Source organism: Nematolebias whitei, chromosome 18 (genome assembly GCF_014905685.2).
Source record: "Nematolebias whitei isolate Nwh7 chromosome 18, NemWhi1, whole genome shotgun sequence".
Lineage (NCBI taxonomy): Eukaryota > Metazoa > Chordata > Actinopteri > Cyprinodontiformes > Rivulidae > Nematolebias > Nematolebias whitei.
Window position 1 is genome coordinate 3,352,454 of NC_056515.1, and position 14,144 is coordinate 3,366,597.

The following is a 14,144-nucleotide window of genomic DNA, read 5'->3' on the forward strand; positions in this document are numbered from 1 at the left end:
ATGGTTTGAGAGAGGAGTAAAGGAGGCCATCTTTGTGAAAAGAAATCGTCCATCATTAAACAGGAGTGGAGGCCTCCGGGTTCAACTGTCCCCCTCTTACAATGCTGTGATTGCTAGTATCACTCAGCCCTCTGTGAACAGTAAACAGCCATCAGGTGCTAATGATCCATTGTTAGGCTGATGGTCCTTCTTGACCATGTGAGCAGCTGGTTTTGGTTGTCAGCAGCAAAACTGGTTGATCCACTCTGAGAAGGTGCTATTTAAGAGACTGAGCTGAATACAGCACCTCAGACTGAGGAAGTCTCTCGGATGAGAGATGAAACATTTCTATATTTTTTTGAATGTCCAGAGGACCAGATTGAACTTTTTTGGACTGTACTTCTTGTTTCTTCGTTCTTTGTTTGTAGTGAGTCAAATCGGTTCTTCTCATGAACATTTCATTGTATTGGTAACCTTGTGTTAACCTGCATATAACAAATAAACAACATAACATAACATTCAGATCAGACATGAGGATTTAGGTTTTAGACAAATGAAAACAGGACTCTGGAAACACTGGAAGCCAGTCCAAGATGTTCATTTTCCTAAACATTATGAGCGAGTATTTAAAAACAGCCAAAGGAAAATAAACTAAAACCCACCAGGGTTGAACACCCCAATCTGATTGGTTAAAGAGTCACGAGCAGCTAAAACCAAAATTATTCAACCTTGACCCACAAACTGCTCTGATTCCCTTAAATCTGAGACAATAAGAAAACTCGGACAGGACACTGTCCACACATGTACAAATGGATGTATGGACAGCACCATACTACAATATGTCCTCTTTTAGGACCGGTGTATAAAAACCCCACGAGATGACAGCATCTGGCATATTGGACACCCATTGACAAACTGTTGGACAGCTATCTACAGCAATAATTGGATCTTATTTTGACCTTGATTTGTGACTGTGAACTTGAAGCTGGGGCGGGGATGGAAAGTGTTGGCAACATTCCCTCTGGTGATGATGCATAAGTGGATCAAGTTTCTTTAAATGATCTTGAGCGGATCAGAAGTTATGGACAGACTTTGTTTTAACTTTGACCTTGATTTTTGACCTTGGAGCTGTGGGTCTAGTTTACATCCTGCCTACAACGTGCATTTAAAATGCAGATAATGCCTGAAGGCCTAAACCAAGCCCGTTTGGTTACTTACGTGTGTTGCTCGGCTGAGAGTCCATTGGAATCATCATTTTGCTGCGTGTCCCCCTGCAGGTGGCAAGCGAGCGGTCCAATGTGGAGATCCCGCTGGATGCCTCATCGGCATCGGCTTCTGAAACACCACAATGTTCGGCCACGTCACCAATGAGCAAAACATTTTAGGGACATAATGTAAAGAGCAGACTGGTCAAAAAGCACGAACAGCCCATTAGCTTTCAAGTTTTAGACTCAAATGACAGAAACGAGTCTTGAAAAGATTTATTTTGAAAGGGATGTTCAAACAGACATCCACTGAGATGGAGGGGACACCTAGACACAAGTTCAAATGAAAAATACATAAAGAGAACTGCTGGATCAGGCAGGAGAGAAGCTAAAGTTAGCTAAAGGCCAAAATCTGACAAAACGTAGCTACATGCTAATATAAACAAAATGGTAGCTAAAACACATCAGTTGCTAAATGACCATGAAAAGCCAAAAATATCAAAACAGAAACTATAAATTAATTTGAAAAATCCATAGCTAAAAGCTAAAAATAGTTGGAACTGTCGCATAAACTTAAAATTAAGAAAATGGTAGCTAAAATCTAGAAGTAGTAAAGCAAAAAAGCTACAAGTAATAAAATTGTCAAAACAAACCAAAATATTCAAAACTGCAGCTAAAAGCTAAAATTAGCAAAACCATAGCTAAATGTAAAAACATAAAAAAAGCAACAGCTTAAGCTAAAGTTAACAAAATGTCAGCTATATGCTAAGAGTAGCTAAATGATCCTGTTTTAGTATTTTACACCATTTTAAATGTAGCATGCTTTTTATTTGGTTTTATATCACCTATTTTATGTACTTTTCATTTTATATGCTTTTATATGAATTTTATTGTTGTGTGTATCTCATTTGTGTTTTTTGTTTAAAACAGGTCTCTCTTATAAATGAGTCCTCGTAACTCAATGAGACTAACCTGTATAAAGATTGAATGAAAATGGTAGCTAAAAGATAACATTGCTAAATGGTCATGAAAAGCCAAAATTAACAAAACAATAACTAAAAGCTAAGCGGGTAAACAACAATGTCCATGCTCAATAATCCAGGTATACAATCCAACATTTTCAGTGAAAAATGCGGGTAAAATCCTACCTTACAGCTAAAATTTGTTTAACTGCAGCCAAACATAAAAAATGGTAGCTCAATGGTAAAATTAGCTAAATTATAGCTAAAAGTAGCAAAATCACAGCTAACATCTGAAAGTAACAATACGGTAGCTAAAAGCTAAAATGAGTGAAATGATAGCTAAGCTAAATTACTACAATGATAGTTAGAAGCTTGAAGTAAAACGGTTACAAGAAACCAAAACTATCAAACTGTAGTTAAACGCTAAAGTTTACAAAACTTTAGCTATAAGTTAAAATTAGTAAAACCATAGCTAAGATATTGAGCAATCATTAAAAGCTAAGAGCTCAAAAATGGTTGCTACAAGTTACATTTTCCAAATAGTAACTAAAAGCTGAAAGTACAAATAAAAGCTTAAAGTTCATAAAAGATCAATACAGCTAAATAACAGCTAAAAGCTGCAAGTAGCAACATGATAGATAAATGTTACAAATGACATTGAGTCCGAGTGGGCCATGGCCCGCGCCTCTCTTGTTGAGGTAGCTGCCTTGAGCTGTGGCCGTAAGGATGTCGGTGCTTCTCGCAGTGGTCATCCACGAACTCGGTGGTGGACACCCCGGGTTAGGGAGGCTGTCAAGATGAAGAAGGAGTCCTATCGGGCCTTGTTGGCCAGTGGGACTCTGAAGGCAGCTGAGGAGTACCAAAGGGTCAAACGGTGGGCAGCCTTGGCTGTTGCTGAGGCAAAAGCTCGGATGTGGGAGGAGTTCGGTGAAACTTTGTATAGAGACTCTCGGTCGGCTCCGAGGAGATTCTGGCAAACCATCAGGTGGCTGAGGAGGGAAAAGCAGCACTTTACTAACACTGTGTTCAGTGAAGCTGGGGTGCTGTTGACCTCAACCAGTGATGTCGTCGGGAGGTGGAAGGAATACTTCTTGGACTTTCTCAGTCTCACCAGCACATCTTCCATGGAGGAAGCTGAGTCGGGGGATTTTGTGGTTGATCCGTCCATAACTGTGGCTGAGGTCGCCAATGTAGTGAAAAAGCTCAGAGGCGGCAGGACACCAGGAGTGGATGAGATTCACCCTGATTTCCTTAAGGCTGTGGATGTTGTGGGGCTGTTTTGGCTGATGCCTTTGCAACGTTGCATGGACATTGGGGGCAGTGCACTGGACTTGCAGACTGGTGTGGTGGTTCCCCTTTTCAGAAATGGGGACCGGAGGGTGTGCTCCAATTATAGGGTTATCACTCTCCTTAGCCTCCCTAGTAAGGTCTATTCAGGGGTACTGGAGAAGCGAGTCCGATAGTTGGTCGAACCTCGGATCCAAGAGGAACAATATGGGTTCTGTCCTGGCCGTGGAACACTGGATCAGCTCTTTACCCTCACTAGGGTCCTTGAGGGGCCATGGGAGTTTGCCCATCCAGTCTACATGTGTTTTGTGGACTTGGAGAAGGCATTTGACCGTGTTCCTCAGGGTACACTGTGGAGGGTGCTCCGTGAGTATGGGATTAGAGGCCTGTTGTTACGGGCTTTTCAATCCCTATACGAGAGGTGCGAGAGTTTGGTTCGCATTGTCGGCAGTAAGTAGGACCCCTTCAGGGTGGGAGTTGGACTCCTCCAGGGCTGCCCATTGTCACCGATTCTGTTCATAACTTTTATAGACAGAATTTCTCGGAGCAGCCAGCTGGCAGAGGGTTTTCGTGGCCTCAGGATTGTATCTCTGCTCTTTGCAAATGATGTGGTCCGGTTGGCGTCATCGTGCCATGATCTTCAGCTCTCACTGGAGCGGTTAACAGCCGAGTGTGAAGCGGCTGGGATGAGAATCAGCACCTCCAAATCTGAGGCCATGGTCCTCAACCAGTAAAGGGTGGATTGCTCTCTTCAGGTCGAGGGTGAAGTCCTGCCTCAAGTGGATGAGTTCAACTATCTCGTGGTTTTGTTCACGAGTGAGGGAATAATGGAGCGTGAGATTGACAGATGGATTGGTGCAGCATCTGCAGTATTGCGGACTCTGTACTGGTCCATTGTGGTGAAGAGAGAGCTGAGCTGTAAGGCAAAGCTCTCTGTTTACCGGTCAGTCTACGTTCCTACCCTCACCTATGGTCATGAGCTCTGGGTAGTGTCCGAAAGAATGAGATTGCAGATATAGGCGGTTGAAATGAGTTTTCTCCGCAAGGTATCTGGACTCTCCCTTAGAGATAGGGTAAGAAGTTCAGTTACTTGAGAGAGACTCGGAGTAGAACCGCTACTCCTCCACGTTGAGAGGAGCCAGTTGAGGTGGTTCAGGCATCGGATAAGGATGCCCCCTGGGCGCCTCCCTAGAGAAGTGCTTCGGGCATGTCCAACTGGGAGAAGACCCCAGGGAAGACCCAGGACACGCTGGAGAGACTGTGTCTCTCGATTGGCCTGGGAATGCCTTGTAATTCTCCCAGAAGAGCTGGAAGAGGTGGCTGTGGAAAGAGATGTCTTGGCCTCCCTGCTCAAACTGCTGCCCCTGTGACCCAGCTTCAAAATAAGCGGAAGATAATGGATGGATGGATGAATAGATGGAAATGTTAAATTCAAAAAGCGTTCAATACAAAAATAACTGGACTTTATTTGTAACAGAAGACGTTTCGCTCCTCATCCGAGGAGCTTTCTCAATTCAAAGAGCAGAGAGTGAGAGATTCAGGTTATAAGGCTGAGTGAGATAACCTGATATAACCTGAATCTCTCACTCTCTGCTCTTTGAATTGAGAAAGCTCCTCGGATGAGTAGTGAAACGTCTTCTGTTACAAATAAAGTCCAGTTGTTTTTGTATTGAACGCTTTTTGAATTCATCATGTCCTGGATGACTGAGAATCTTCACCAGCATATGGAAATGTTACAAGTGAAAAAATGGCCACAAAAAAGAAATAAGGATCTTAACCGCAGCTAAACGCTAAAATTCGCTAAATGGAATCTACACATTTAAGTTACCACAATGGTAGCTTAAATCCTAAATTATTTAATGCTAAAATAATGTAAATATTATCTAAAATTGGACAAAGAGCGGCTAAATTAAACTCAAAACACCTCCATTAGACCAGAAATATTCCTGAGAAGAACCGATCCATACCTGAGTGACTGCTCTTGCTGCCCATCTGGCTCTCTGATTGGCTGTGAGCTACCTGGGGCAGGTCCTGGCAGGACTTGATGGGTGAGTCATGTCCAGACGGAGCCACAGTCGGAGCCTTCTCCATATTCTTCATCTCCATCTCCTCGTGGTGGATCCACAAGTCTGGTGGCCGCAGCTCCTTCTGGCTGCCTTTCCTTTTACTGGCATTGTGGCTTGCCCTCTTCCTGAAAAAAAAACCAAACAAAAGAACATCAGATTTACCGAGCAATTAACAAAGACTACCGGGACAGTGCATCCCTGAAACAACAACAACCGTTTCCTGTTGTCCCGCAGAGAGAAAGACGCCTTACTTCCTCTGCTGGGCGGAGGAGCGGCGGGTGCAGATGAGTGCCACAATGACGACCACCACTACGGTGATGGCTCCCAGGGAAACCACAATGATGACCAGTAGGTTGCTGTTCTTCTGAGGTGTCACGCTGCCATGAGGTGGCCTCATCTGACTGATGGGAGACTCTGGGAAACAGGAAGTGGAGGGAAAACAATTCTATAAGTTCAAGTATATTGTCAATCCAAAAAAGTTAAGTCTGGTACTCTGGATGGGTTCAAAAAACAAAAAAATTGTAGAAAGGACCAGACTTAACTTTTTTAGATTTTTCTCCCTGGATTATTGAGCATGCATCAGGATATTTATTGTCATTCACATCACATGTGGTACAGGAGGTGGAATGAAATTATGTACTCAGGGGTCCCAGTTACAGCCAAAAATAGTAAAAATATAAAGTATAAAAAGAAACAGTATATAAGGATCTAAGATATATATATATATATATATATATATATATATATATATATATATATACTAAGATATATACTAAATGAATGCCAAACGGTATGCTAAAATCCATCCATTAATTTTACCCGCTTCTTCCTTTTTTGGGTCTCGGGGGTCGCCGGTGCCCATGTCCAGCCATAACTGCGCGAGATGTGGGGACATCCTGAACAGGTCACAAGTTCATCATGGGGCCACATAGAGACAAACTAGACAAACAAACTCTCTCACTCGCACCTAGGGACAATGTAGTTACCAATCAGCTTAACATGCATGTTTTTGGTCTGAGGGAGGAAGCTGGTGTGCCCGACGAAAACCCACACATGCAAGGAGAGAACATGCAAACTCCACCCAGAAAGGCCCCTGGACTGGGATTTGAACCAGGGTAACCTACTCGCTGAGAGACAGCAGCTCTACCAGTTGCACCACTGTGCTGCACATATGCTAAAATAATAATAATAACTGCTTTGTGTTGTCATCATTGTATGTTCCCATATAATGGCAAAATTAGTCTCTGCATTTAACCCATTGCACCTAGGATGCACCCAGGTGGGGCAGTGGGCAGCTATGTGGGTGCCTGGGCAGCCATTGGGGATTGGGTGTCTTGCTCAGGGACACCACGACATGTGGGAATGGCTGGGGATTGAACCTGGGACTTTAGGGTCCCGAGTCGGCTGACCTGCCTCTGCCCCATCAAGATGATCTAAAATAAAATATAAAAGATCTAAGATATACTCAAAACACTAATAATGTAAAACAACATGGCACAACAACAGCAGCCTGAACATAAGTATGTGGTGAACAGATGGGTATGAATGAATACAGCAGCATGAGATAATCAACAGCATGAGCATGATTACTGCATGATTTCATTATTTGTAAGAGATGTATGAATATTCAAATTACAGCTGAAAATATTCAAGTAAAAATTTAACATTTGTTTTGTGCTAAAATAACCAATGAGCACAATCGCTCATTTGCTCAATCCATCAATCAATCAACCCACACACACACAAACACAGTCATTATAGTACTCATTAAGGCATGGATCTTTACATCAACATTATGACTCACAAATTAGAAATACAGCAAACTCCAGCACACAGGAGCCATACAGGTGAAACACACTAAAGATTTTATTTAACAAAACATGAACAACATGCTGCATAAAACATTTGTTTTTGTTTACAAAAATAATATGGAAGCCAATAGGGTCAAGGTCAAAGTCAGGGTCAAGGTCAAAGTCAAGGTCTCTTTATTGTCATTTGCATCACATGTGTACATGTGGTGGAACGAAAATGTGTACAAAGGGTCCCTCTTACATCCATCCATACAGCCATTATCTTTTATCCATTATCTTTTACCTGCTTCTTCCATTTTTGGGTCACGGGGGTCGCCGATGCCCATGTCCAGAAATCACTGTGCGAGGGGCGGGGTACACCCTGAACGGGTTGCAAGTCCATCACAGGGCCCCTCTTACATCCAACAAAAGTATAAATTGTAAAAGAAAAACAGTAATAAGATTTAAGATATGAACTAAGAAATACGCTAAACTAAGAATTTGATAAACACTTAATAGTGCAAAAAACATATGCTGAACAACAGCAGCATGAACATGAGTCTGTGTGAGCGGATGAGTATGAATGAATACAGCAGCATGAAATAAATCAGCAACATGAGATCAGCATCATGGCTAGTCACCAGCCCATATCAAAAATCAAGTGACAGTACAGTGATTTTTTTTTTCACAGTGATAATCCTGATTAGGGATTCATGAGTATAACAGCTTCAGGGTAGAAGCTGTTCCTCAGTCTAGTGGTTTTGCCCTTAATGCTCCTCAACAACAAGAAAGCTCATCAGAGACTACTTCCTCAGGCAGCTGAGACGAGCTGGACTGGGAAGCTCAGTCCTCACCTCCTTCTACAGGTGTGCAGTGGAGAGCATCCTGTGCTCCAGCATCAACGTGTGGCATGGAGGCTGCACAGCTGCAGAAAGAAAAGCTTTGCAGAGAGTGGTCAAGGCAAAACAGAAGTCTGTTGGAGACAGCCTCCCCACCATCACAGACATCTACACCTCCAGATGCAGGAAGAGGGCCACCTGCATCATGCAGGACCCCACTCACCCAGCACATACACTTTTTGCCCCACTCCCCTCAGGAAGGAGGTTGAGGAGCATTAGGTGTAGAACCACTAGACTGAGGAACAGCTTCTACCCTGAGGCTGTTAGACTCATGACTATCTAACCAAGATAATCACTGTGAAGAATCACATCATTTTGCTGCTGATCTAGTTCATGGTGCTGTGTTCATTCATGCTCATCTGCTCACAAAGAGTCATGTTCATGCTGCTGTTCGGTGTATTGTGTTTATTGTTTTTATGCTATTAGTGTTTAGTGTATATTTAGTTGATGTTTTTTCTTTGTTCATATTGTAGTGATGTCGGGACAGCTTAACTGTGGACACACTACTAATTAATTATTCTTAAGGCTAGTTCAAGCACAAAGAATATTAATTGTTTAATTAACAATGGATTCTTTCTTTTTCGAGTTAAATTTCTGCCATGTGAACAAGATAACTTGAGTGGAGTGTATAATTAGTGACATGACACGCCATTTTATCTTTGACCCATCAGAATAAATGTGGTCATTTATTTAACAGAATCAAAATTTTACATCAAAACATGTACACTTGATTTGCTGATCTGTTTCTGATTAATAGACTTAGCAAGATTTACTAAACAAGACAACAGAAGATTACTGATGGAGAATAATTCATCTCTGAAGGCACTTAACTTGATTTACTGGCGAATAGAAGTTTAAAGAGAAGGAGTAAAGAAGTTTAAAGATTTAAAGAGGAGGTTTAGATCGATGAAAGAAGATGTGTTGACCAGAAATGGCACCCTTCCTCCGATCCCAGCTCAGCCCTCCGGTACACTCGGTGCGTGACGACTCGTGACGACTCTTTACCTGAGCAGAGGATACATCAACTCCGGAACAGAGGTCCATTGGCACGCTACCTTTTCAGCGTCTCTGGTCAGGGTGGCTGAGAATCTTCCGAAGTAGTTCCATATACTCCGTTCAACAGAATAAGCTTCCTTCGAAGTTGAGAGCATTTAATGCTCGGGGTGAGTCAAAGCGAGGCAAGCTGTGACTCCGCTGGAATGGACGGACCCTTGGCACATGGTCCAATTCCATACTCCAAAGCTGACTTTCAGTAAGAACTGAAAGTTCCTGTACGACTCGCCATCAGACTGAGTCTTCCAGTAAGACTTATAAGACTTAAAGTTCCAGGAAGACTCCAGTAAGATCGAGTCTTCCAGTAAGGCTGAAAGTTCCAGGAAGACTGGAAAGACTGAAAGACTGAATAGTTCCAAGAAGTGTTGACTTTTAAAGGGTATCCTCTTCAAGTCACTTGGTACTTCTTGATTGGTTGACACAACCAGCATGGGTGGAGTTTTAATGATGTCAGAGGGTTATTAGAAGTCAACAGACAGCAGAAATGTTTTAAGAACAGTTAGTACAGACAGGAAAATATTTTGGAGAAATGACAGACTTTGCAGGTGCCAGGTTCTTATTTACTGTCTGAGAGTTTTAAAAACAAGGCACTTCGTTCTCATAACTTGTCTCTGACTTTTGACCGACATTAAATCCACTCCTCATTCAGACAGAAGATTAAAATGCACACTTAATTCGTAAATAGACATTTAACTTGTATGATCTATGTCTAATGAGGTTTAAAAATCATTAATACTGTTTCACAGTTGATTTAAATGAGTGGTTTACTTCAACATTAGAAATGGTATGAACTAAACACACTTTTGATTATCAAGATATTGTAAAATAGTAATGATAATATGAAAAAAGAAGAGTGTTCTTTCAATTGATTAATTAAGGATACAATTAAATAGTCTCTTGATGAGATAATTTTATTTCTGGATTCAAATAATTGAAATAACAGTTCCTGTCCCCTGAAGGTCTTCAGAGACAGATTGATGTCGGAGGTCTAGTTCACTACAATATCTTAGATCTTATTACTGTTTTTCTTTTACATTTTATTGTTGGACGTAACTGGGACCCTATGTACATAATTTCGTAAACAACAACAATAAAGAACCTCTGACTCTGACTCTCTGACTCTGATGCAACTTTCTGCCTGACGGAAGCGGGGCAAAACGTGTGCGTGGTGTGTTAGTTGGGTGGCTGTGGATGAGTGGTTAGAGCAGCTGACCTACAATGCAAGTGTTTGGGGTTCGATTCCACCAGCAGTCACATCCCAAAGTGTCCCTGGGCAAGACACTGAACCCTTCATTGCCTCCGATGTGTGTCACATCGGTGTATGAATGTGATATAGCACTGATTATTCTTTGTATAGATATAGTAGAGTGCTGTATGAATGGTTAAATGAGGACTAGATTGTAGTGTAAAGTGCTTTGAATATCTTGATAAGATAGAAAAGCGCTATATAAGTACAGTCCATTTGCCATTTATCATTTGTTTCGTCTGAAGTCCACGACCATCTACTTCGTTATCTTCACATTGCTGTGAAGGTTGTTCTTCTTGAACCAGCTCTCCAGGTGTTCCACCTCCTGCCTGTAGCGGAACTCATCGTTGCTTGTGATGCATGCAACCACTGCTGTATCATCTGAAAACTTCACAATAAGACAGCTGGATGGGTAGGTGCACAGTCATACGTGAGCAGAGTGAACAGGAGGGGGTTCAACACACAACCCTGGGGGGAGCCAGTTCTGATGGTTATTGTGGAGGAGGATAAGTTGTGGATCCTCACAGACTGTGGTCTGTTTGTTAAGAAGTCTAGGACTCAGTTGCATATGGAGGAGCTTAGTCCTAGTGTGAGTAGTTTGTCCATTTGGGGAATCATGTTGTTGAAGCAGATGTGAAGTCCACAAACAGCATACGGACGTAGGAGTCCTTCTGCTCCAGGTGGGTGAGAGTAGTGTGGACCAAAAAGGAGACTGTGTCCTCTGTTGATCGATTCTTGAGGTGTGCATAGTGGTGAGGGTCCTTGCTGATTCTGATGGTAGCTTTGATGTGGGTTGTGACCAGTCTTTCGAAGCATTTAGCAACTATAGGGGTGAGGGCTACTGGGCAATAGTCATTCAGACCAGTAACTGTAGAGCTCTTTGGAACTGGGATGATGGTGGAGGTCTTCAGGCAGGGGGGAAGTGTTTCCAGGATGAGGGAGGAGTTAAAGATGTTGGCCAGCAACTTGCAGAGCTAATTGGCACAGTTTTTCAGTACCTTCCCTGGGATGTTGACTGGGCCAGTTGCTTTGTGAGGATTGACCCTCCTGAAAGTACACCTTACTTCAGCTGAGGTCATGCTGAAAAACTCTTCTTCAGGTGGTGAGGTGAGTCTGGTGCTGGGTGGTCTGTTCGGGTCTTTAAAGCATGCATAGAAGTTGTTGAGGGCATCAAGCAGTGATGGATCCCTAGGGCATTGTACACCCCTGCCTTTATAGTCTTTTATGCACTTAATACACCTCTACATGCTCCGTAGGTCCTGTGAGGAAAAATGACCCTGGATATTCTGTGCATATGTGGCTTTAGCCCTTTTAATACCAGCAGCCAGCTCTTTTCTGGTCCTTCTCAGCTCCTGTGAGTTTCCAGACCTAATGGCAGTGTCCCTGGCTTCTAGCAGGGTGCAGACCTCTACATTCAGCCATAGTTTCTGGTCTGGGTAGCACCTCATAATCCTAGTGGTGGTGACATCATCAGCACACTTGCTAATGTATCCAAGGACCGAAGATGTGCATTCCTCCACGTCTAGCTCCCCCTCATTCACAACAGCTTCTCTGAAGACCTGCCAGTCTATACATGCAAAACAGTATGCGGTCACTGTTTTTCACCCACCCCCTGATTTTTTTTTTGTGCTGGTCTGGAATGTCTCAGCGGGGGTAGGTAAACAGGGGCCAGAAAGATGGAGATGTGATCAGAGAGTAATAAGTTATAAGTAATAAGTAGCCTATGTGTCATTTTTGGATGAATAGGTAAATTCTGGTGAACCTTACATCTTTTAATGTAGGATAAAATTATGCAGGGTAACCAATCAGCTGATCATTTGGCTTCTCCCCTGAATTTTTGGTGTTTATTTACACAATCTCACCCTCAGGCTGCCACCTTACCATGGTGGAGGGGTTTGAGTGTCCCATTGATCCTAGGAGCTATGCTGTCAGGAGCTTCATGCCCATACTAGGGTCACCCAAGGCAGACAGGTCCTAAGTGAGGGACCAGAAAAAGTGCAGTCCAAAGACCCCTTATGATGAGTCAGACAAATGGTAAATGCACTGTATACATGTTTAACCAAAACCTCCCTAGACCGGTTGGAGTCTGTGCAAAGTGCTGTGGCTCGACTCCTGACTGGATCATCAAAGTATTGCCATGTAACACCACTTTTAAAGCAACTGCATTGGCTCCCAGTTCAACAACGAGTGGATTTTAAGGTTTTGGTTTTAACCTGGAGAGCTTTACATGGTCAAACACCAAACTACATAACATAACTTTTACATCCAAAAAAGTTCAATCTGGTCCTCTGGACATTCAAAAAAACAAAAACAAAACAAAGCAAAAAAATCTAGAAACGTTTCGTCTCTCATCCAAGAGACTTCCTCAGTCTGAGGTGCTGTTTTCAGCTCAGTCTCTTAAATAGCACCTTCTCAGAGTGGATCAACCAGTTTTGCTGCTGACAACCAAAACCAACTGATCACATGCTCAAGAAGGACCATCAGCCTAACAATGGATCATTAACACACTGATGGCTGTTTACTACTCACAGAGGGCTGAGTGATACTAGCAATCACAGCATTGTAAGAGGGGGACAGTTGAACCCGGAGGCCTCCACCCCTGTTTAATGATGGACGGTTTCTTTTCACAAAGATGGCCTCCTTTACTCCTTTCTCAAACCATTGTTCCTCTCTGTCCAGGATGTGAACATCTTCATCCTTGAAAGAGTGACCGCTGGCCTGGAGATGAGTGTAGACCGCAGAATCCTGGCCTGATGATGTTGATCTTCTGTGCTGGGCCATCCTTTTGGCCAGTGGCTGTTTAGTTTCCCCGATGTAAGACTGATCACAGCCCTCCTGACACTGAACAGCATACACAACATTACTCTGTTTGTGCCGGGGGACTGGATCTTTGGGATGAACCAGTCTTTGCCGTAATGTATTTTGGGGTTTAAAAGCCACTGGGACGTTATGTTTAGAAAATAAACGTCTCAGTTTCTCTGATACCCCCTCAACATACGGAATGACCACTGGTCTGGGTCTGGGTTCCTCCTTTTCACCTGATGGCTGATTGGAGTCCTGTTTGGGTTTCTTCTCTGCTTTCAGGAAGGCCCAGTTAGGATATCCACATTGCTCTAGAGCCTGTTTTGTGTAGGATTTCTCCTTCTGCCTGGCTCCCGAGCTAGTGGGGATGCTGTCTGCTCTGTGATACAGAGTCCTGATGACTCCTAACTTGTGCTCCAAAGGGTGATGGGAGTCAAACTGCAAATACTGGTCTGTGTGGGTGGGTTTGCGGTACACCTCGGTTTGCAAATGTCCTCTATCAGAGACTGAGACCTCACAGTCCAAGAAAGCCAACTTGCCATTTTTTACATCTTCTCGTGTGAACTTGATGTATTTATCCACAGAGTTGATGTGGTCAGTAAAATGTTGGACTTCCTGAGATTTAATTTTAACCCAGGTGTCGTCAACATACCTGAACCAATGACTTGGTGGTGTCCCTGAAAAGGACGTCAAGGCTCTCTTTTCTACCTCCTCCATGTACAGGTTGGCAACAATAGGAGAAACTGGAGACCCCATAGCACACCCATGTTTCTGCCTATAATATTGCTCCCCATATGTGAAGTAGGTTGACTGCAGGCACAGTTTCAAGAGTTGACACAGTTGTTCTGTGGAAAG

General features: G+C 43.0%; 1 protein-coding gene across 1 annotated transcript in view; it reads right to left on the reverse strand.

Annotated features, from left to right (window-relative positions):
• dcc (DCC netrin 1 receptor) overlaps positions 1-14,144 on the reverse strand; it is a 506,882-nt gene that overhangs the window by 83,337 nt on the left and 409,401 nt on the right. The window contains exons 20-22 of the mRNA XM_037692532.1: positions 5,751-5,913; positions 5,401-5,624; positions 1,198-1,314 (exon numbers count right to left, since the gene is read on the reverse strand). Of these exons, the coding sequence (XP_037548460.1) occupies positions 1,198-1,314; positions 5,401-5,624; positions 5,751-5,913 (504 nt within the window). The remainder of the gene's footprint in view (positions 1-1,197; positions 1,315-5,400; positions 5,625-5,750; positions 5,914-14,144) is intronic.